At 60.8% G+C, this 23,313-nt stretch overlaps 1 protein-coding gene across 3 annotated transcripts in view; it reads right to left on the minus strand.

Moving 5' to 3' along the window:
- Positions 1-265: 265 nt before the first annotated feature.
- The window catches only part of JADE2 (jade family PHD finger 2), a 46,594-nt gene continuing 23,546 nt past the window's right edge, over positions 266-23,313 (minus strand). For all 3 annotated transcript variants that reach the window (XM_012651342.1, XM_012651345.1, XM_012651343.1), the window contains exons 5-12: positions 19,652-19,812; positions 18,720-18,931; positions 17,353-17,520; positions 15,779-15,895; positions 14,169-14,633; positions 5,388-5,505; positions 2,508-2,636; positions 266-1,258 (exon numbers count right to left, since the gene is read on the minus strand). In XM_012651342.1, the coding sequence (XP_012506796.1) occupies positions 423-1,258; positions 2,508-2,636; positions 5,388-5,505; positions 14,169-14,633; positions 15,779-15,895; positions 17,353-17,520; positions 18,720-18,931; positions 19,652-19,812 (2,206 nt within the window). In that variant the 3' untranslated portion in view covers positions 266-422. The remainder of the gene's footprint in view (positions 1,259-2,507; positions 2,637-5,387; positions 5,506-14,168; positions 14,634-15,778; positions 15,896-17,352; positions 17,521-18,719; positions 18,932-19,651; positions 19,813-23,313) is intronic.

Raw genomic sequence — 23,313 nt, forward strand, 5'->3', positions numbered from 1 at the left:
CCCAGTGGGATTTGGGGGCAAGGCGGGGTGGGCCCTGCACTGGCCCATCTGCCATGAAATAATGCCCAAACGACAGTCTGTGTCAGCCGGTGGCAGCGGGCTGGAGTCCTGAGCTCTTCTCCCCCTTGCCTGTATCAGCCAGGAGCCCGGCAGTGCCACACGGGCAGGGGCAGGGATGGTGCACGGGACCCGGCGTGGTCCTCGCGGCCAGAGCCGTGGAAGGAATCCTAATGTCCTGGGCCAGCACAGAGGAAAGACAACAGTGTAGAATTCAAAACTCTCTCTATATTAAAAATAAAACCACGACAGAGTGGCAGCCTCGAGGGTCTGGGACACTCGGCAGAGATTGGAAATGGCAGTTGTGACTGGGCTGAGGCCTTGTGGGGGGACCAGGGCAGGGCCCAGGGCAAGGATGGGGTGAGTTAGGAGGCTAGGACCCCCATGCGGACCACTTCCTCAGCCCCTGCCTCCCGGGGACCTCGCTGCACCCCGCTGTCCTCAGCCTCTACGTCTGAGTCGCTCATCTCCCCGTCAGAGAAGTACCCATCAGTCTCGGTGTCAAAATGTAAGCTGACCTTTGGCCTCTCGGCTGCAGCAGAAGGCGGCCCAGTCCCGGCGTCAGGCCTGGCACCCGGCGATCTCCGGGTTACCTTGCTCTCTCGAGGTGGCCGGAGCCGGCCCAAGGGCTTGGGGCTCGCTGTGGGGCCAGGCACTTGGACGTTTGAGTCAGCAGCCGCTGCGGCTGCCTCGTCCGGGGTCTCAGGGGCCAGCAGTGGGGGGCTTTCAGGGGCTGCTAGGATGGGACAGTCCCCAGCTGCAGGGCTGGACGGCAAGTGAGAAGACGTCCGCCGTGGTGGCTTCCGGGTGGGAGGCCCCTGGCCCCCCCTGCCGCTGCCTGCGTCCTGGCCCCAGGGCTTCTTGGGGGGTTTGTCGGGAGTCGGTCTGTCTGGAGTCGTCCGGGAACCGGGCCCGTCCTGTGGCGGTGGCGGTGGCGGCTTCTTCTTGGCAGGCAGGCGGGTGCGGCCGCGGGCCTTCCTGGCGGGGTCTCCCGGTCGCAGCGAGGGGTCCCGCATAAAGCTGAGCAGCGTCTCCTCATCCTGTAGCAGCTCCTCCGACAGCAGCCCCGGGGCGGGGTCCTCGCGGTGCCCGTTGTTCAGCGACCACTCGCTCATGGCCATGTTCTCCGCTGTGATCTGCACCGACTGCGCCAGCCAGCTGTTGAAGAAGGTCCCGTCGATGGGGAATGGAGTGGACAGGCCTGGCCGAGGGGAGAGAGGAGGCAGGTGAGTCGCTGGCACCCTCTTTCAGGAGCCCTCTGACCTCCACGACACTGTGCTGGACGCGGGCCAGCTGCCTTCCCCTGTCCGTCCCTCCTGCCAGCACCACCAGAAAGGAGGGGCCGCAGCATCTACCCTTCCCCCCGAGAAGAACGTTCTACCCCCAGGACTGGCTTCCTAATTTGGGGGGTAAAGTACATGTAGGCTCCTTGATCAAATACTACTAAGAATTCCAGGGTGGACTGCTAAAGCAATTCGAGAATGTGTCTAGCAGGTTTTCTGGTTTTTACCAGAATGCTCACATGGGGGAAAAATTCAAGGTGGCGGCAGCAGAGGATTAAACCAAGTGCAGGGGCCTGTGCAGCCGCACAGGTTGCACACCCATAGAGCTGGCATGCCACCACCCCCCTGCTGGAGGGGACAGGGAAGGTGGAAAAGGCCCTCCTGGGATTTTATGAGCGTTTTCTCCCACGGTGGCCAGCAAAGAGCTTGGATAAACAGGTCAGGCATGAACAGGCGAAGCAAGGTGCCTGGGTGGAAGGTCCCTCTTGGATATCAGGGCCCTTTTGCCTTTACTGAAGGCTTGCAGGGGAGGGGGACGCAGCTGTGAGGCTCAAGTTTTCCCCTTCTTGAGACTGAAGGACCTATAGGATGACCTGCGGGTTCTGTGCCAGATGTGAGGTCTGGAAGGGGACTTCCACCCGCTCCCTGAGAAGTGCTCTGGGGGAAGCGTGCGGCTTTCTGGGAGCGGCTCTGCAGGAAGGAGACCTGGGACAGTGAAGAGGGCGGGCAGGGCCAGGCCACCGCTCTGGGTCTCCCTGGGTGGCTCCAGGAAGGCTGCTGGTGTTGAGGGAAGGGCCATTTGGAGGATTCTGGCAGAGTGGGGCAGGGATGAGGATTTCCGATGGATCCTCTCCTCCCAGTGTGGGGCTGGCCTGGGGCCCTCTGGGAAATGCACCCAACACCCAGGACCCCGGTCAGGGGGATGAGCGGGCAGTTCCCCAGCAGCCTGGGTCCAGCTGCCATCCAGGTCTACAGAAGGGGCATCTCCCAGGATGTCAGACGGGGCCCCGAGACCCGTCTCCTCGCGGGGTGGAAGGTACGAGCATCTGGGCAAGGGAGGGCCTGGTTCCCCCTTGAGCCTCAGTCTCCCACTCTGCGCAGGGGGCCTTGCGTGGGGTCAGGTGCAGGTGGGAGCCTGAGCCCACGGCCCGCCTGGCGCTTACTCACCCAGCTGCCCCAGCACTGAGTCGGGCCCCGGCTTCACTTTCTCTTTCTTCTCGGGGCTGTCCTTGGGGCCCTCGCGGCCTTTTCTCTTCGAGTCACTCTTCTTGCCCTTCGATCTCCTCCCAGACCTCTCTGCATCAGGGAAAGTGAGGGGAGGGAAATGGTTACCCAGAGGGCCTCAGGCAGAACCAGATCCCAGCCCAGGAGAACTCGATCAGCCGGTGCTCACCCTGCAGGGAAGCCAGTCGGAGCCGGGGGACAGCTGGTGCGGTGGGGAGGAACCGCCCACTGCTGCCTTTGGGGCTCTTGGGGTGGGCACAGGGTCACAGGGAGAGGCCCTTGCAGGACGGGGACTCAGTCTGACCCACACGACCGACAGGCCTTGGGAGAGAGCCCTGGTGGGTGGGAAGGACGGCGGAGCTGAGCGGGGACAGGCAGGGCCTGGACTGCCAGGCCGAGGAGCTGGGCCGAAGGCGGAAAGCACGCAGTCTGCGGAGTCGAGAGGCCTGGGTTCCATTCCCGACACCAGTCTGCTTCCTTCAACAGTCTCCTGCCTCGGTCTGCCTGCTGGCTTTCGCGGTCAGGCGGTGGATGGAGGCTCAGGGGCCCCACCCGGCCCTCGCGCCCTTTCAGTCCATGACCATGTAAGGCGAGGGAGCGCGGGAGGGACATGTGGGGGGCCCGGCTGCTGTGAATCCTCCCAGCTTCTCAGCCTGAGGTGGGGGGACTTTCCCAACAAGAGTTTAAGAGAAGGTCAAGCATGTGGCCCCTGCTGGGGAATCTTCCCAGCTCTGCCGTCAGTTCCCTGTGCAACCTCAGGCCGGGCCTCAGTCTCCTCATCTGTAACCTGGGCCCACAGCCTAGTAACTCTGATTCTTTTTTCTTTTTTTTTGAGACAGGGTCTCACTCTGTTGCCCGGGATAGAGTGCAGTGGCGTCAGCCTAGCTCACAGCAACCTCAAACTCCTGGGCTCAAGTGATCCTCCTGTCTCAGACACCCAAGTAGCTGGGACTATAGGTGCATGTCACCACACCCTCGCTAATTTTCCGTTTTTTTGTAGAGACGAGGTCTCGCTCTGTTGCTCAGGCTGGTCTTGAACTCCTGGCTTCAAGTGATCCTCCTACCTCGGCCTCCCAAAGTGCTAGGATCATAGGTGTGAGCCGCCGTGCCCGGCCCCAAAGCCTAGTTCCTTGGAAGCAGGCTCCTGAGGCCCCCACTGCGCACAGAACACAGGTGACCCTAGTTTCCTCCCAGCCTCCCTTTAGGCGTACACCTTCTGCCCAGCCGCAGCCATTCCAGCCTCCTTGCACTTTCTCTACCGAGACACGCTCTGGCCTCTAGGTCTTCAAGTACGCTGTTTCCTGTCCTGTCCTTCAGCTGGTTCAGCTCACAGGCCAAGTGTCACCTGCACCGAAGGCCTCCTCCAGCCCCCAGGCCAGACAGCCTCGGCGGTGTGCTCACAGCCACGCCCCGGCCGCGTGGGCACCAGCTTTGGGCAAACCGGTCTTCTCTCCAAATGCCCTGTCCCGAACAAAGGGCTGGCTGTTGTCGACACTCGAGACAAGCAGTGCAAATGTCCCCAGACCCAATGTGGGGAGGACTCTCTAGGCTCTGGGCCATGCTTCTGGAACCCTGTGCCTGAGGGCACTGCTTGCGGCGTGCCACTCTCTGCTTCCTTGACTCCGGGCACCTTACGCAGGCTTCTGCTTCTGCAGGTGGATGTGTGGCCACAGCCAAGCGCTAGGAAGCCTGAGCTGTTGTTCCAGCATCACTGCTTCCAGGAAGTCATCCCTGATACCTCTGTCATCGCACTGGCAGGGCCTGCAGACCCGGGATACTGCTTTCCTTTGTTTTGCAAGGGGTGAGCTCCACGAGGGCAGGAGTGGAGCTCAGCTAGTGCTGGCCAGATGAATAAACAGAAGACAGAGAGCCTGGAAGGCTCCGGCAGAAGCCAGGAAGCTGCCATAGTCTTTGGTGCATGGCAAGCTCTGCGTGGCTGTCACCTGCCCTGACCCAGCCCTTGAGCTTGGCACAGCTGGTCTCCTAGGCCAGAGTGGGTGGCGATCCCAAGGGCAATGCAGGCAGCTCAGCGCCGAGGCTAGGGGGCAGCAGAGGCCCCACATCTGCTCCAAGGGTGCCGGCAGCTCTTCTCCCTCCTCTCGCTCCAGGCCCAGCCTGACCCAGAGGTTGAGCTGGCAGCAGCAGGCCCTGGCTCAGAAACACTCTCCAGCCAGCTATTTCTGCCGCACGTAAATCCAACATTAGGACACAGTTTCGGGGGTTAAGCATTGCCCTTCTTAACACTCCAGGAAGGGCCCCATGTCTGGCAGTATCTACAACTAGCAGACAAGATCAACATCAGAGTTTCTTTGGTCTTTGATTTCCAGACTCGTTAAACACACGTAGCGGCAAGAGAGTAGGAAAAAAGAGAGGAGAACGCCGCTGACGCGGGGCCTGAGTCCCATCAGACGGGGCCAGAGGGAGAACACACAGGCCCGTCCCATCTCTGGGGCAGCCGCCTTCTTCAGCAACGACGCCCACACTCGCCAGCCTCGGCCCTTCCTGCGTCAGCACCCGCGCAGAGCCGCGGGGACTTCAGGCCTGCACCCGTTCCCCGCGGTCTGTCCCGACGCCGTGCCCCACTGACGCGGAGAGCTCCCTGCGGGCAGCCCCGATGCCACGTTCCGACCTCTGGCTCCTCCCGACCGACACGCAGCCAGGACCTGGCAGCCCCCACCGGGGCCTAACTAACTAGAGGGCAGGGGGGGGCCAGTGGCCGCTGGCCCTGCGCATGCGTCCCACCAGGCTCCGAAGACACACGTTCCTTGGGCCCCAGCCCGGCAGGAGAGCGCAGAGCGGCCGCGTGGCGGGGAGGGCGCCTACCTCGACACAGGTCCTGCTCAATCAGTTTCATCTGCAGGTGGAATATCTGCTCCTGGAGTTTGCAGAGGGCGTGCTTCGTTCTCTCGCGCCTTGTCACCATGTAGCACAGGTTTCTAACCTGAGGAAACACAAGAGAGATTTTCCACCTTACTTGCGGGCAGCCACCCCACACCTCCCAGCCCCGGGGGCCTCGCCACTGGTGAGGGCAGTGCCCGGGGCACAGGCCGCTGCCGCCGCTTATCCTGCCCAGAACATCCGGGAGTCAGTTCCTGACCCGAGCGCGTCCTCAGCCCACGCCCCACGTCCGATCCAGAACACAAAACACAGGGCCAAGCACTGTCTCGGCCTCACAGTTGCTGGCTGGGCCGGCGTAGCCGGGGAGAGTGTCTGGTAGCTCAGCCAGCGACTCCACCTTCCTTCCTCTGGGCCTTAACTTCGGGCCAGGTCAGCCATGCTGCCTCCTGAGGCCCAACGTGGTTGTTCTCTAAATCCACAGTGCCCAAGGCTTGTCAGGGTCTCCCCAGGTCACCAAGCTCATCCCTCTGCCTTCCGTCCAAGGCTGTCTTTCCCAGCAAAGAAACTTCAGACACCAGCACCATGGCAAGATCTAACACGCGTCCTGAGCTACGAATGGCGTCGGTACTGGGAGCCCAAGAAAGCTCCAGCAGGAAAGCTTTGAGCAGACAGGCAGTCCTGACCCACCTGCACCCAGCCCGCGGCGGATCCACGTCTACTGCGCGTTTGGGACCCGAGCCAGGCCTCTGCTGCCAGGGCTCCCACATCCATGTGGCCACATGCACTCGGCCGCAGTGACAGAACCCAGCAGGAAGGGCAGAGGTCTCTCTGACTACCTTAGGCCAGCTGGAAAGAGCCCCTAGGGCTTTGGAGACCAGCTCACTTAGCCCACAGGACGAGGTCCCAACCTCCAGGTGGTCTGGAAGCACTGAAGGACAGACCATGCCGCTGTCCACCGGGCACCCTGCCCCACTGCGCCAGCATTCGCCAGCTCCTCTCAGGGCAGGTCACACTTCTCACACTTCGGGGGCCAAGACTGGGCCCCCTCCCTGAGACACTTCCTTGCTCTGGCATCATCTTCAGCTCAGGGTGGAGCCGCCAGTGTCAGGGAAGCAGGCCGAAGCTGCAGAGCTGGATCCCAGGTCCCACCAGGGGCTTCCCAGCTGGGGCTCTGTCTCTGGTGGCTTCCATCTTCGAAGCCGAGTTCAGTATTCATGTGCTTAAGCTTCCCGGGGTGACCTCTGGTTCCAGAACCTGCTGACACGACCACCATTTCTCCTGGCCTGGAGATACCATAACTGGACCTCTCTCCTGGGCGTGGGACATTCCTTTCCTTCCGGAGCCTGGTTGTGAAGAAGGTGCACCCTGGTCTTAAGCCTCTGCAGGACGGGCTCTCTGTGGCAGTCCACGCCGGGCTGGCGCGCCCGGCCTACCCAGAGAGCACCAGGCCACGGCTCCACCCATCCTGCAGAGAGCCCAGCTCTAGCCCACTGGCATGGCCTCCTCAGGACCCCCGTTCAACCGGCCCACTCCCCACACAGCCCTAAGCACCAGTTGTAGCTCTGTGAACTCGTGCTGTGCGAGGCCCTGGCTCGAGGCCCAGGCCCTGGCCCTGGCAGTTAGCAGCGCTGCCAGGGTCCCTTTCTTCTTGGGGACTGCTGCCCAGCAGGCAGGTGGATGCTGACCCCCTTACAGGACCAGGCAACCCCAACCTAGACCTGGGGCGGTGAGCACGGCTTCCTGGACGAAGAGGCAGCGTGGGAGTGGGAGCGGATCACACAGAGGGGAAGCCAGGACAAGGCCAAGTGGGTGAGACACAGAGCCAGGCCTCGTGGTTTGAGAGACAGGGGACAGGGAGCAGTGAGGACAGGCTAGGCTGGCGAGGGAGAGGGGGCAGGCTTTGAGGCCTGACCAAGCCAGGCCAGGGGCAGTTGCAGAGGGTTTTGGCAGAGTGGCAAGTGCCGAGACATGGGACTCATCCTTGGTGACGCATCTCCTCTTCCTGTGCGCCCACAGCCAGCCCACCATCACGGCCACCGGCCTGTCCTCGAGAACGACCCCTTCCCATCGCTCCCTCCACCTCTCACATGGACAGGGGGCCATGCTGACCCTCTGCTGTCCCAGAGCAACCTCCTTGAGATGCAGATCAGACCCCTTCCCTCCTGCTCTCAGACTCTCCTCCAGTGGCTTCTGTGCTAGGTTGAATAACAATCCCTCAAAATCCATTTTTGTTGAGAGCCTCGGAATGTGATCTTATTTGGAAATAGGGTCTCTGCTGATGTGATTAGTTAAGATGGGGTGACGCTGGATTAGGGTGGCCCTCAATCCAATATGACTGGTGTTCTTATAAAAGGCCACGTGAAGACACAGGGACCAACGCGCAGGGAGAACGCCACGTCACAGCAGCGGCGGAGACCGGACTGATGTCCACAAGCCAAGGAACACCGAGGATTTCTGACAAGAGACAGAAGCCGGGCGAGGGGCAGGGAGGAGACTCCCCCTTGGAGCCTCCAGAAGGAATCAACGCTGCCGACACCTGGATTCCGGCCACTGAGCCTCCAGAACTGCAAGAATGCGTTCTTGTTAAGGCCACCTAGTTGGTGGCACTTTGTCAGAGCAGCCCTAGGAAACTAACACAGCTTCCTTCTTACCACACTTTTCAAAGTCACAGCCCAGCCCCAAGCCTCGCCCAATCTGACCACCCACCGTCCCTGCACAGCTCACGTCGCACAGCCCCCGGCCTCTTCTTTCTGCGTCCAGCCACGTCTACCCCGGGGTGTTGGTACAGGGTCAGCTCTTGGCCTGGAATGTTTCTCTCCCGCCTTCCCGGGGCTGGACCTCGTCCTTCAGGTCTTGGCTCAGATGTCACCTCCAGAAGCCCTTCCCCGACCAGCGCATCTAAGCAGCCCAGTATCCTCCTCCCCTCACCTTGAACTGTTTCCTTCCGAGCAGTCCTGTGGGCGTAGTGGGGATCAGAGAGGGGGATGGAGTCACGGCTATTTGGAGGTCAATAAACAAACCAGTCATGCCTAACCTAAAAGCAATTCAGTCGAGGTACAGCTTTTTAAAAATTTCCTGAAACACGCCATCCTGGAGTTTACTCCACCCTCACATCTACCCGCTATAAGGTGAGGAGTCAGGCGAGTCGCGGCTCAGAGCTGGGACATGAACGAGCGTGAGCTGAAGCACAGCCGCGCCCGATCACTGCCCGTCAGAACGCAGACGGCGGTGGTTTGTCTCCCACCTGACGCCACAGAGCAAGGTTCCTCAAGGCGCCCAGGTGAGTGCCCCGTACCGCGGTCACTGGGCTGGCTGGTTAAAACCACAGAGTCCCAGGCCTGAGGGACATCAAACTCTGAGGTGGGGGGACCCTCAAATCTACACTTTACACAGCACTGTGCACTCTGAGCGCTTCTGCCCTGGGCAGGGCCCTCGAAGGTGAGGGGCAAATGAGTCAGACGATTCGTGATGGTATAAGAAAAAAATATTAGAATTAATATTGACATACTTTTTCCTGACCCTATCAGAAATTCTGCTTATGTCTGTTTTATAACATGCAGCGGTAGGTACGAGTGAGATGTTAAAAATGCAACACATCCTCTTAACTGACAGCAGCACACGGCACAGTCGGTCCTGTCTGGGGGTTCCTGCCGTGCAGGTGAGAATAACGCTTCCCTGTGAGAATACGACAATCTCAGGTGGGTACACTGGTCACACTGCGACCCCCGGTCCCTTTTTTAAAAGCCTCACCCTGGAATCATCAAGTACTTTTCTAGTTTCTCCAGAGACACTTGGTAACATTAAGTCTTAATATTAACACATTTTACGGGATGCTGTACAATTCCTTCACCATGATGGCTTTTGGGGTCAAAGTAACGACCGCACTGTAGACTCTCGCCAAGGCTAACAGGCCCCTTCCATCGTCATTTGATTTTCTGATTATAAGGAGAAAACAGTCTCATTTAAAAAAACCTAACAACCGGGCGCGGTGGCTCACGCCTGTAATCCTAGCTCTCTGGGAGGCCGAGGCAGGCGGACTGTTTGAGCTCAGGAGTTCGAGACCAGCCTGAGCAAGAGTGAGACCCCGTCTCTACTAAAAATAGAAAGAAATTAACTGGACAACTAAAAATATATAGAAAAAATTAGCCGGGCATGGTGGCGCATGCCTGTAGTCCCAGCTACTCGGGAGCCTGAGGCAGGAGGATCGCTTGAGCCCAGGAGTCTGAGGTTGCTGTGAGCTAGGCTGACGCCACGGCACTCTAGCCCGGGCAACACAGTGAGACTCTGCCTCAAAAGAAAAAATAAATAAAATAAAAAAACCTAAGAGTATAAAAATGGATCAGGTAGAAAAGTAGAAAAGTCTTCAATCACTAGGTCAGGGAGTGGTAATACACACAGGTTTTACATTTCGATGAAATTGTTTTGATATCAACAAATTTTGCAGGGAGCGGCTGGCGTGGGGCAGAGAAGGGGAGCAGGGGCGACTAAGAGACCGCGACGGGGAAGGCGTGGGAGAAGCAGGCACGCAGGGAGCAGGGGACCAAGACATTACAGGGACCTGGTCAGAGCACCACAGGGAAAGGATCTCAAGACCAAGGGCAGGTGTGACTGTGGCAGCCACCGCCGAGGGCTGGGGGACAGGGCTGGAGAAGCGGGAGGGGAGGCTGCTGGTGGCCCAGGTGTGGCTCTGGATGTGTCAGGCAGGAGGGGGAAGCCTGGCCAGAGTGGGAAGCCACCAAGCAAACACCGTGAGGGACAACAGGAAAGGTGAGACCGGGATGGGAGCGGAGGGACCCACGACTAGAGGGACACAGGCAGGGAGGATTTGCTTCTGAAGACAGGAGAGGCTGAACTAGATGACGATACTGGTGGGAGAGGAGGAAGAGACAGAGTCCAGTGCTGCAGGGAATGGACTGGAAAGAGATCCCTGGGGGAAGAGGGAGGAGACGGGAGGGAAGGACAGAGGGTAGCTCCAGAGGCCTGTGCTGTTGGGAAGTTAGCAGGCAGGAGGTTGGGCTGTCTGCTGAGAGGGGGCGGGGCAGGGATGGAGGCCCCCGGCATTCCTTGGGGCTGCGTCCTGACACCTGCTGGCTGTGGGAGCTCTCCTGGGGGGCTGGGCGGCCCCAGGCAGAGAGTGGTTCCCACTGCACGAGGCTCTGCCGGGGCAAGGGAGGGGGCAGCGGGGGGGAGTGTGGGGACGCAGGACAGAGAAGGGCGGAATGCCTGGCAGACACCTGAGCAGAACAGGAGCCTGCAGTCCCCAGGGAGGGTGTGGGGATCGCTGGGTGACCATCGCGGTGGTGAGCAGGCCCGGGTGGGCAGGGGCACTGATGGGCTGTGAAGTCCTAGAGACGGGAGGTGTGGGGCTGAAGAGCCAGCGGTCTGCAGGCCGCAGCTGCCCAGGACAAGGCAGGCTGTGTGGGGCACGGGGTGTCCAATCTGGACAGAGTGAGCAGGGTGCGACCAAGTGACCAGGAGGCAGGCAGTGGGCGTCAGAAGAGGGCAGGACCCACTTCTCGCCCAAGCCTCTCTCCTTGCGGGCTTCATCCCCGGCAGGTGTGTGTCTCAGAGCTGCCTCCACCCCCTCGGCCTCCGCCTCAGGCCAGGTCAGGCTCTCAAACTCCTGGTGACAAGATCCAGGGCCACAGGCAGCGCGTCCCTGCACAGCCCGCCCGCCAGCGCGGTTGCTAGGGGACACCAGCCGGTGCATGTCGGCTGATGTCAGCGCTGCGATTTTTTGTCAGCTGTGAATAACTCCGGAGGCTGCGGTGGCCACGCCTCCCCAAGCTGTCCGCTGAGGCCAAGGCCTACGGCTGAAATTTTAGAAAAGCACATGGGGGCTGAACAGAAAATGGGATTTCATGCTGGTGGCTCCTGCTTTTCTCAGCAAAATCCCCGCTTGGCCCAGGGCCGAGGGCAGGGCCGGGGATCGGTCTGGGAGGATGCTATGCTTCCCAGGCCCTAGCCCGGGCCTGCCCTTTCGGTCCTCCGTGGAGCCACCCTCAGAGCGCAAGCCTTGGCCTCCCTTCCTCTAAGAGCCACACTGCTCGTGGGGCCAGGGCGGTGACAGTCACAGCCGGCAGCGGAGGGCGCTGTGCTAAGCTCTGTCTCCCACTCTCACGGCAGTGAGATCCTTGTTCCCATTCTACAGACAAGGAAACTGAAACTCAGAGAAATGGAAACTGAACCCAGAGGGCGCAGAGCCGGGAGTGCCGGAGCTGGATGCAAGGCCAAGCTGCCCGAGATCAGCCTCGGGCCCTACCCCGATTTCCGATGAATCCGGCCCACGCTGGCTTCGTGCCCAGTCATGGGCTGGATGCTCTCGCCGTTGGCACCGGGCTGTGGCTAGAAACTGGGCCACCGACAGCCATGGGTCTTTGCAGGAAGCCGCCCCCACGACACAGTTCTCAGCGCTGCCCATTCATTTACTCAAGTCACCAACGCCTGGCTGCGAAAGGCCCGCAGGCCGTGGTGCCAAGGGGGGCAACCTGGCTCGTGGCTCTCCTGGCCCTGCCGGGGCTGTGCGTTCCCTCCCCTATCGGGAAGCATGAGACAGGACCCCCCCGAGCCTCAGGGGGCTGCACGGTCTTCAAAGTCGGCCCTGCTCCCTCTTCTTAGAGTGGGATGGGTTACACTGGGCTTGGGAGGGCTCTGCGCCCCTCCCCTCAAGGGGTCTGGGTGGCAGTTCTGGTTGCCCTGGAACCCCAGAGCCTGCCAAGTGCAGTCCCAGGCCCCACCTGTACCAGCTGACACTGGGGTGAAAGGGTTGGAGGCTGACACAGGGCTGCTGTTGCCCAGGAAATTTACAGGGTAGCGAACAAGCCAGCATCTCTTCTCCTGCTAACGCTGACCCTGCCCCCGCTTCAGGTCCAAATTCAAGCTCGCACCCTGGGAATGAAGCTCCTCTAAGGCTTCCTGTCACCCTCTCTCTCCGAGCCACGGCTTCCCCATCTGGTCAGGAGGGCTGGGACGCTCTTCCTCAAGTCTCTTTTTCCAGAGTGACGACTACAGAAGTGAGTCAGCCCCCGACTGCCCCGGACGACCCAGCCAGACCCGTGGGCCGACCAGCGCATCCCAGGGAGATCAGTGCTGACGGCTGGTCCGGGCAACAGCAGGAGGGAAGCAGGGTGTGCTCTGGGGACCTGGAGGTGGAGATCAGGCAGCCCGAGGACAACTCTGGAAGCAGCTCTGGTCTCAGAAGGGCTTGTACCTGATGCCCCTGACACGTGACAGGAGGCTGGGCTGCCCAGGAGGTGGCGGCTGCAATGTAGGTGCCTTGTCCTCTACCCTGGCTGGAGCCAGTGACATCTGTTCCCTCCCACCCAGCTCCTTCTGAGCTGGGAGCAGGCCGGGCCCCAGGGCAGCTGAGCTGGGTCCAGTCCCCACCGCCCACCAGCAGGACCCCTGCTGTTCAGACTCGACCGCAGAGACGGAGATCGGAGAAGCCTCAGGCCGCTCAGGGCTGTTTCCTGATGGGGCCCGGGGAGAGGCTGAGACCGTGTGTCTGTACCCGCGGAGGACACCGACATGATGCCACACGCTCGAAACCCTAGAACTTACTGTGCCAGAGAGGAGAGGCCACAACAGCCCCTGGCGTTCAGAGGACTGGACCAAGGACCCCGATGTCCTGTTTCGTCTCACTCAGCCCCCACAGCCGCCATCCCGGACTAAGCCACTATCACGTTTCCCAGCACATAACTGGGGGACAGTTCCTGCCAACCCACCCACTCTAGACCCTGTGACTCGTCCTCCAGGGAAGTGTTTGGTGGAAGTCCCCGCCACAGTGGGACAGTCCCTCCTTGAAACACTCCTGCAGCCTCCAGACACTGTGGCCCACCTTGTGCGATCTCCTGGCCCCTCCGGCCTCGCCCTTCCACTCCACACAGGCCGCTGCTGTTCCCCACGCCCACCCTCATGTGCCTCTGTTCCTGCTAAGCACCCCACGGACCCGAGAGGAGTCACAGGGTCTAGAATGGGCGCATTGGCAGGAACTGCCCCCCCGCTGCGTGCTGGGAAACAGATGATAGTGGCTTAGTCCGGGATGGTGGCTGTGGGCCTGTCACCCTGGCTAGAATGCGGTGGTGTCATCATAGTTCACCCCAACCTCAAATTCCATGCCTCAAGCGATCCTCCTGCCTCAGCCTCCCCAGTAGCTGGGACTATAGGCGCATGCCACCACGCCTGGTTAATTTTTCTATTTTTAGTAGAGATGGGGTCTCGCTCTTGCTCAGGCTGGTCTCAAATGCCTGAGTTCAAACAATCCGCCCACCTCGGCCTCCCAGAGTGCTAGGATTACAGGCGTGAGCCACCGCGCCCGGCCTGATCCTTGCTCTTAATGCTCCAGGCTCTCGGCACAGGTGAGCGGGGCAGCTTGGGAAGCACCAGTTCCTCCCTCGCCTGGATTCTAAACAGAAGCTCACGTGTTAGGACTGGGCACAGCCCAGAGGCAACAGGTGTTGAGAGCCTGGGTCCTCACCCCAGCTGCGGCGCTCCCAGCCTCGCCACCTGGGCAGGACCCCCTCTTCACCAGGCCGGTGATAAGGATGGGACAAGAGTGACGCAGAGACTCGAGAGCTGGACGTTTCTCTGTTCTGTAAAGTATCCGTCACCCCCATGCTGCTGAGGCCTGGAGGCCCCGTCCCTTGGCTAGCCCCCGAAGCAGAGCTCGCAGTCAGTCCTGGCTGCTCAGGGCAGTAAGCGTGGCACGGGAAGGCCTCTTGGGACGGCCTGCCGGGCGGGCGGGGGGCCAGGCGGCAGCACACTCACCCTTTCCAAGTCCTGCCGCAGGTGCGTGAAGAGCCGCAGGCGGCGGTACAGGACGTCCTGCTCCTGCTGGGCCAGGTTGTCCACCTCGTCGGTCTTGGGGGTCAGCAGCGGCTGGTTGGCGTTGGCTTTCCTCTTCAGCTTCCAGTACTGGTAGACGAAGTCCACCAGTGCCTCGGCCAGGTCCAGCCGCTCGGCCACCTCGGCCGGCTCCACCAGCTCGTAGAAGTCCTCCTCCAGCTGCTGCAGCCGCTGCTTGCGCAGCGTCACCTTTTCCAGGTCCTCGCCAGCCTGGCTGGGCTCCGCAGGATCTGACGTGGGCTCACCCCTCGGGCCCCCGTCACTGTGCTCCTGGCAGAAGGACTTGAACTTGACCTCGTCGTTGTCTGCTAATATAGTCCGCATTTCCAGGCCGTGGTCAAAGGCGCATGTGACGTGGAACGCCGTGACGCAGGAAGGCATGGAGCACTGTAGGGAGAGGAAGGCGTCAGGAAGAAGCCCTGGTGGGAGGGGGGGAGCAAGAGGGGCTTCTCCCAGGGCTCCACTGAGAATGCAGAATGCTGGTGAGACCCTAAACCACACGGCACCGACTCCCAGCACCCTGCGCTGATGGGGAGGGTTACGGCAGGTGGGAAGGAGGGGCTCCGGGCACCTGGAGTGGAACAGATTCAACGCCTGTGCCCTGGGGGAGCCAACAATCAGAAGACGGCTGGGCCGCCCCTCTGGGGACAAGACGCATTTCTGCAAGGGCAAAACAACTTTGGGATCAAAAGGCATCGAAAGAAAGGCTGAAGACGGGGTCACCAACTTGTGTACTTCTGTAGCGTTACCTAAGATGGGGACTGCGTCCCTTTTGTCCTCTGGGAGAAGGGGCTGGGCTGGGACCCCTTCCTTCTCCTGTTACCCAGGCAGCCTCGGATGATGGCTGTGGGCAGCGGGTAACTTCTCAGCAACCACGCACCTAGCTATCAGTGACCATTTGTGCCGCACTCACAAACCCTTCTGAAGCCTGAAAAACGGGTGGAGGCACATCTTATGTTTGCAATGACAGCTCTTCCTGGAGAGGTGAGCAGGACAAAGGATGACCTCAACCCCCGCCTCCAAAACACAGACCAGAGCCATCATCGCCTGGGAGCTTGTTAGAAATACAAATGCTCAGCTCCACTCCAGACCTACTGAGTCAGAACCTCTGGGAGCGGGCCCAGCAAACTGCTTCACACGCCCTCCAGGTACTCCAGAGGCACACGGGACCCTGGGAACCACTGCTATAGACACATTAGCGCAGCCCTGTCCCGCGTCAGGAGAGCTGATTAGCTCAGTTGGAGGAGAAGTTTGATTCCTACCTACTCCCCACAAGAAGTCAAATTTAACGTCAGAAGTAAGGCCGATGTATTTATCGAGCCCAAAGACACCTGCTCTCAGAGATAGCCAGAGTTCTCAGCACTCTGATGGGGTGGTGAGCCCAGCTCCCAGGGCCTGTCCCCACTGCCTAGAGGACCTGGGGATGGAGCGAAGCCCCCACACCCCCACCAGGTGGGCAGGCGGAGGGTGCCGGCGGCACACCTCTCTGCGGCTGGCTCCTGGGCAGCAGAGGGGTGAAGTAGGTCGCGTACCTGGATGCAGGTGCCTGTGCACTCCTTGCAGAGGCTGCAGGACAGAGCCCAGCGGCTGGCTGGGATATGCGAGATCTTGGTGATGGGCTCCATCTTCTCCGGGCAGCCAATGCTGACCTGGGCAGGACACGGAGCTGCATCAGGCCTCTCGTCCCCAGCCTGCCCCCAGAGACGCCCCAAATGGGGGGCTGTCTGTTGAACCCGGGTGGTGGGCAGACAGGGCGGTGGCTGAGCCCTCGAATCCCAAGTCCTCCCTGACGCCACGCAAGCATGGCTCAAAGGTCCACATCCCTCCTGACTCTCCCAAGCCGACCAGTGGTTGAACGTGTGCTCATCCACGACTCAGACTATCTGTGAACGTGAGAGCGCGTGTCAGTGTGTAGAGATGAGTGCGTGCCCAGTGTGCACACACGTACATGGGTGTGTGCAAGGTCTCCCTCCTTTCTGCACCTCAGGCCTTTGTTAATAACATCTTCAGAGTTCTTGTTTTAACTTGTATTCATTTTATTTATTTTTCTGGGCACCAGGACAAAGCCTCATGGCAGCATCTCCTCTCGGGGGTCGTTAGGGCTCTCCTGGTCAAAGGGATGTGCCACTGCTCAGCTCCTTCTATGGGCACAGGCCTGCAACTGTGCCCACGTCTACCTGGCACAGCCCACCCTCGGGCCCAGAGACAGGGCACATTTGCCTCCTACCGCCCATGCCTGAGAAGGGAAACGGGTCCCCCCGCTCCACAGGTCCTGAGCCAAAGATCCTCGTGATGGGGTCCTGGTTGGTTCTGTCTCTGCTGTGACCAACCCAGGGCACACTCAGAGGTAGTCCCAGCCCTTGAGATGCTGATCTGGGAGCATGTGACCACTGCTGACATAAACGACTACCGTCACCAAAGCCTGCGATGTGGCCCCAGCAGGGACCTTCGCACTGTGTGCCCAGGAAGGAGAGGGCCCTGTTCCTTCTGGGCACAGGCAGCACTGCAGTGGGGCCTCCATCTGGGTCAGGGCACCCAGCACGGCTGGGGCCGAAACTGCAGTGAATTCCAGCATTTCACATTTCAAATAAAACGGACGGCCCCCTGGGAGAACAGGGCTTCTGCTGACTCACTCGCTGTGGACTCAGCCTGCCGCCCATGGCCCTCCCCTCCACCCCAGCCACGGCCATAGCAGCAGGCCCACTGCCCACCTTTGAAGTAGGCTTACCGCCTGATTTTCTTTCAGGTCAGTTGGTTTCTTTGTTCTCAACATGCAGCTTGACTTTGGTTGGAACCACTGCCTAGGTTTAGATGGACCCCACGACCCTGCAGCCGGCCGCCGGACTTCCATCCAGACCTACCTCCTCCGTACCCACTGGCCCGTAACCCCCTTTGCCCACAGAAGCCACTGCCTGAGCTCTGCCCAAGGTCCAAGGCAAAGTTCTCTGCGGGCTGCTACCTTCTTCCCTGCCCTGTCACCTGAGATCCCAGCGTGTCAATGTGGGCCCGTCGCCCTCTTTCCCCAGTGCTCAGACACCGAGTCCCATGCAGACCCGCTTCCCCATAGGCCAACCCCGGGGCCGCCACACCCCCAGTGCCTACCCACCTCCGGGATCCACAGGGCGCAGCTGACGTGCACCCACTTGGTCCCGCTTCTGGTGGGCTTCAAGGCTCCTCCTCGCTTGGGGCAGAGCAGGCACTTTGGCTGGACACCCAGGGCACACGTCCGGCACAGCCAGCTGCCCATGGGCACCTTGAGGATCCCGTAGCATGCCTGGGGGGACACAGGGTGGTGTGAGTCGGGGCACTGGCCACTGTGTCTGGTCAGCGGTCAGCTGCCAGGGGCCCCAGCCCCGGCCACACCGCTGTGCACCACCGTCTCCGGCCAGAAGGCCTCCTAAGGAGTCGTCAGGCAGGGAAGGGAAAGGCCTCGCCTGCTTGTGTGAGCGAAATGTCACCATTTCCCAGTCCTCTGTGACAGGGCTCAGGTCTGCCCTCTACTGGGAGGAGAGTCACTTTAGCCAGAGGTTCCTGCCAGCCATGGAACTCCAGAGGCTCCAGAGGCCCCTCAAAACGGATGCAAAATCGGGTACACACTTCCTGGGAACAAGGCCCAGAGCAGTCACCTTTGTCGCACAGGCATCCGTGAAGAGGGCTCCTCCCGGTCACGCCTCCAGCTCGGGAAAGGCACAGGGACCTACGAGCGGCTGGATACGAGGGACGCACGTGTATGCGGGGTGCACGGCCCACCCAGGAGGCTGCAATGCCAGGCTAGGGGAGCCTCTGCCACCGAGCTCCCGAGGGGCTAGCCCAGCAACGGCGGTGAGGACAGCCTCAGGGTCAGGTCTTCTGCAAGCAAGGCCCAGAGACACCCAAGACCTAGAGCCTTAATCCAGAGGGGGCCTGGCCGGGCTGCCGCTGGTCTACAAACCATCCCAGTAATGGTAACAAACGCTTCCAGCCCTTATCGTACTGTGTTAAGCAGAGAACTCATAGTAAACAACTTAATCCTCACGACGATTCACTTTTATTTATAGTGAAGAAACAGAGGCCCAAAGAAGTTAAACAGCCCAAAGTCACACAGCCCATGCGGGGCAGAGCCACGATTCAAGCCCAGGCAGCCTGGCTCCGGGCTTTGCTCTCGGTCACTGCCCTGTGCTGCCTCTTCGTCCGTTCTGGACGCGAGGAGAGGAGGCAGCGCAGGGGGGCGGGTGCTCGTGGTGGGAGTCTGACGAGAGGACAGAAAGACCACCCAATGGGCATTTGCTCACGTCTGGCTGGCAGGGCTGAGCCACGGGGCCCTGGGCGTCCCTGGCACCACAGGGCACTCACGCCGTTCCCTTCCTCCCCGTCTCCCTCCTTTGGGCCTCTGCCCACGGCGCCCGTGCTCCCACAGCCGGGATGACCTGCCTCGCGCAGGGTCTGCAGGCAGCAAGCGCGCAGCGTGGGTGAGGGTGACCGGGGGCTGCCCACCTGGTGCACACAGACGTTGCACTTGTCACAGAAGACCATCTCGTTGCCATCCTCGCCCTCGGGAGAGCGGCACACGTCACAGACAACGTCCTCGTCATACTCGATGCCCAGCCCCTCCTGCGTCTCGATGGCCCGGGCCATGTTCTGGTGGCACAGAGTCTCCAGCTCCTCCAGCACACGCTCCAGCGTCAGCTCGTCCAGCTCCGGCCTCTCTGCGGGGGAGACAGAGGGATGGTAGGAGCTCGGACGAGGACGCGGCCCCTGGGCTGCGGGAACTCAGGGCAGGGGTGTGGGAGAGTTTCTGTCCACCCACTGCGTGGCCTGGGGAGAGGCACCCACTGCCTGGGCCTCAGCTCCAGCCTCTGAAAACTGGGTCATTCAGCCTCAAAGGCCCTGACCTGTTGTGGGGTTCTGACTTCAGACGGCCTGCCTGTGACCACAGGGACACCTGTGTGTGCAGATAACCCGGAAATGTCTCTGGGATGCGTCGGCTCCGTGGGGCATCGACTGCTTGTGCTGGGTTGGGGCGCCTCCGAGGGTGGCTGAATATGGCAAAGCCGGCCGTCCCGGGACGTGTGAGTGAGCTCCGGCAGGCCCATATCTGCTGACCCCGGCCCCATTTGTCACCCTAGACGCACCTGTGTGCTCACTCATTCTCCACGTAACACTCGCGCTGACTACGACAGGCCGAAGATCCCTGTAAATCACGCGCTATGGCTGCCCCCACCTGACAGCTGGAGACACTTCAGGAGGCAGAGACACTAACGAGTGACTTCACCAGTCAGTAGTGCAGTGGGGACGCTCCTCCCAGGGCCATGCAGCACCCGAGCCCGGTCTCGGCCACTGCCCTTCCGCGGGTGACGAAGCCGGGGGTGGGAAGAAGCGCCCCTTGCCCTGCCTGATCCCACTGTTAGCACAGGGGGGTCACCTACCCATCTCCTTGAGCTCCGAGTTGATGAGCTCCAGCCAGTAGGCGTCGATCTCGTCCAGGTCATAGCGGCTGCCCCCTGGCCAGTCAGGCTGGGAGCCCTCGCCAAGCACAGAGCCACTCGGGGACACCTGGGTAGGGGGGCCTTCCAGCGGCGGGAGGATCCTAGGGGATCAAGAGGGGGTGTCGTGAAGAGAGGGCCCTCAGCCTGCCACCGTAGGGGCCCCAGGGAGTTGGCCAGCCCAGCGGAGGAGCTGGTGGGCAGGTGTGAGACTTTGATTCCAAGCACGGCCCCCTCCTGCCACCCTCCTTCCCTTCCTCCTCCACCATTGCCCACCCTGCGAGACACAGATGACGGTGGGTAAAAAGTCTGCGCACAGAAGACCCCTGTGAAGGGAAGGACAAGTGGTCAAACTCCAGGCTGGGGAGGGGCCGGGGACGGTCCACACACCTTCCCAAGCCCTGGCCCCTCCTCACCAGCAGCCTTGAAAACCCCTCGGCCTTGAGGGGAGCTAAGACCACGTCTCCTCTGGGGTCAGCAGGAGCCCTGCCAGGTTACACTGCTATGGCCCAGGGTGACCCTTTGCAGACAAAAGGTCCACTGCCGCAGGGACACAGTGCTGCCCACAGACCCTGTCCTTCTCCCAGATACTGTCACCTGGGCAGGGCTACACCCTTACCTCCCAAACCGAGATGCAGGCCAAACCCCCTGGACACAAAGACGCGCCTGCCACAGTCCCAGGGCCACCTCAGCTCTGCCCCTGAGGCAGCTTGGAAGGGCCCTGGCTGCGGGGCGTGGACCCCAAGCCCAGTTCCACCACCGACTGTGACACTCTGGGTGTCCCACTTCACCTCTGTGCCCTGGCGTCCTCTCCTCCAAAACGGGCTAGTAGTTAAAATCCTACCTCGTGTGGCTGGTGAGAGGGATTTAATCCTCTCACTGATGCCTGTAAAGCTCTTAGAAAAGTGCCCGGCACACGGGAACCACTGTGCGTGCGTGTGTGCACGCGTGTGTGCGTGTGTGTATGTGTGTGCACTTGCATACGTGTATTTTGAGACTGCCGGAGATCACCTTTCTCCCAAAATGGAACCCAGGGGGCATTCTGCCTTGGCTCAGCTGTGCTGCCCCTCAGCTCCTGATACCAGTTAAAAGTGCCAGCTCTTCCCACCCCCCACTGGTTGCCATGGTTATTGCTTCGGAGCCTGGCCTCCTCCAGCCAGCACTGCAGGGCTGAGGCCCCTCACCTGCCCCAGAGGCCTCCTGGGGTCAGAGGCAGAGCTGCCGGGGCTGTGACTCAGCGGTGACCAGGAAGGGAAGGACAGCGCCCTAGGTGGCACAGAGACGTGGCTGAGCTGCAGGGGGGGCTCCTGGGCTCCCCAGGTGTGTGAGCAACAGGGGCAGGAAGGATGAAGGAGACGGGAGGCAGGGGGTGAAGGAGGGAGAGAAAATGGCCTCCAGGCCTGGCTACAGCGGAGGAGGCAGGAGAAAGGGAAGCGTTTGCGACCGCCTTATCTCACACAGAGGCCCAGGTTAAGGAAGGTCCCGGGGAAGGATAATGTCTGCCTCCCGCACCAGGAGACGATTCCAAATAGAGGCAATACCGATACTCTTCAGTCCAACAAAATTCTGCCTTTCCCCATGAAACTGTTACTTGAATTAAAGCATTCTTTAAAAAAAATGCAGCCTGTAATTTGGCTGTGACCTGGCTTTGTTTGTGCCCTAAGCATGTGCTGAGTGGGGGTTTTGGGCAACCTTTGTTTGAATGCCCACCCCTACCAGCATGGCATAACTACCCACACCTGCTTGCCTCGTCAGCTGCCACCTGGCCGGCCCCTTGAGGCCAAGATCACTGTCCCCTTTCTGGGGAGCCGGGGTTTAGGGACTCACGGGAAAGGCGTTTTCTGTGCTTCCTGGGTCTCTCATCTTCACCTGTTTGCTCCCTCTGGCTCCGGCTAGGGAGTGAAGTTTTCCCACCAGGCATGGGCTGACCTGACCCCAGGCCAAGGCCTCAGGCGTAGCCGCAGCCAGCAGGACCGAGGTCAGCTGGGAGGAGGAGGGCAGCTGGGCTGAGATCTATGGGAGGGGAAGGGCTCCATCCGGGAAGAGCAGACACCAGAGGCTGGTTTTGCCCTGGGCTGAGACTTCTGGCCGCACTGAGGGGGCACGGAGGGTCCTCATTCAATTCCCAGTCTGGAGGGGGAGACAGGTTCTCATTGCTCAGCGAGATTTCAGAGCAGCAGGAGGGGAGACCTGCCCAAAGGCCACGGACGGGGGGACAGAGGGGAACCAGGCAGCGTTGGGGAAGGACAGTCAGAGCCGGCATGCCAGGGTGACGGGGCGCGAGGCTCTCTCTTGGGGCCTCACAGGGGCAACCCAGAGCTTGTTCCTGTGGCCTGTGATTTCCTGGCCCAGCCCCCTCAGCCCTGTGGCTACGCAGGGAATTCCCCAGAATTTCCCGACTTCCTCATCTATAAAACGGGGACAGTAACGTGTACTTTATAAGGCTAACACGATCATTAAGTGAGAGACGAGCATAATAGGCTGGACACAGCGAGTGCTCAGGAGCAGGTGCCTCGAATAGTCCCGACCTGGTGGAGGCTGTGCAGGCTTCCGGAGCCGGCTGCCCGGTGGGAGGGCCCGGGCCGTGCACCGGGGAAGAAGAGGCTCAGAGATCTCTGAGAGCCCCTTCCCAGCCCCCGGTCTGTCCTCTCCAAAGAGCACGGGCAGGCCGGGGGCGCCTGGCTCACGTCAGCTCAGCGCAGCCACGCTATGCTGGGAATGCACCTACGAAGCCAAAGCAGCCTGAACACGTGCTTCCCCCTTGATGTCAACAGATAAAGCGCCCTACGGGCAGACTGAAGCCAAGCTACTGGTGTTGGAACATCTGCAATTAATTACCCAGGCCAGTGGACGTTTCCGGAACCACCTGACACTGACAGCAAGTAGAGAGGACAGACTGCTGGGCCAAGCCTCATCAGGACTCACCTCGCTCTGCTCAGCTGGGGGCCTGCCCTTCCCCCGTCACCCTGGGCCCTGGCACCCGCGGCGGTGACCTGGCACACATATTCTCTCTTAATCCTTAACCTCACCACACACGGTCAGGCGGTTACGGTGTTATCCCCATTTTACAGAGGCGCAAACAGGCAAACAGAGGTCAAGTAACAGTTCTTTTAGTTTGCAGAGGCGAGGGTGTAAAACTTGCTAGGAGCCTGACCGGTTTCTGGCCCTGGACAGGGGATGTGGAGAATGAATCATGTTCTAAATCCTGCATATACTCCCAATAATGTGCCCAAGCCTTCTGGGGAGCCTGGGGCACCCCTCATTCTTGGAAGGCCCAGAGTGCCAGCAAGTGTTGGTAGGCACTCGGCCCTCTGGAGTCACTGGAGGACTGGCCCTCCCCAATCCCCAAAGAGCACCAGTCACGGGTGCAGCTGCCAGGAAGCGCCAGTGCCGACGTCAAGGCAGGGGACAGCTGTGCGCTTTGCCCCAGGCCTGATCTACACGGGCCCAAGCATGAGCCACGAGGCTGCCAAGTCTGGGCGTGGACCGCCAATGACCCGAGCTGTCCAGACGAGGAGGGCTGGTCAGTGGGGGAAGCCAGGACATGGGACCCCTCTGTCCTGAGACGTGACTTGGAGGGTTTCCCAGAGTGTGTAAAGAAGCAC

Source organism: Propithecus coquereli, unplaced genomic scaffold (genome assembly GCF_000956105.1).
Source record: "Propithecus coquereli isolate 6110/MARCELLA unplaced genomic scaffold, Pcoq_1.0 Scaffold353, whole genome shotgun sequence".
Lineage (NCBI taxonomy): Eukaryota > Metazoa > Chordata > Mammalia > Primates > Indriidae > Propithecus > Propithecus coquereli.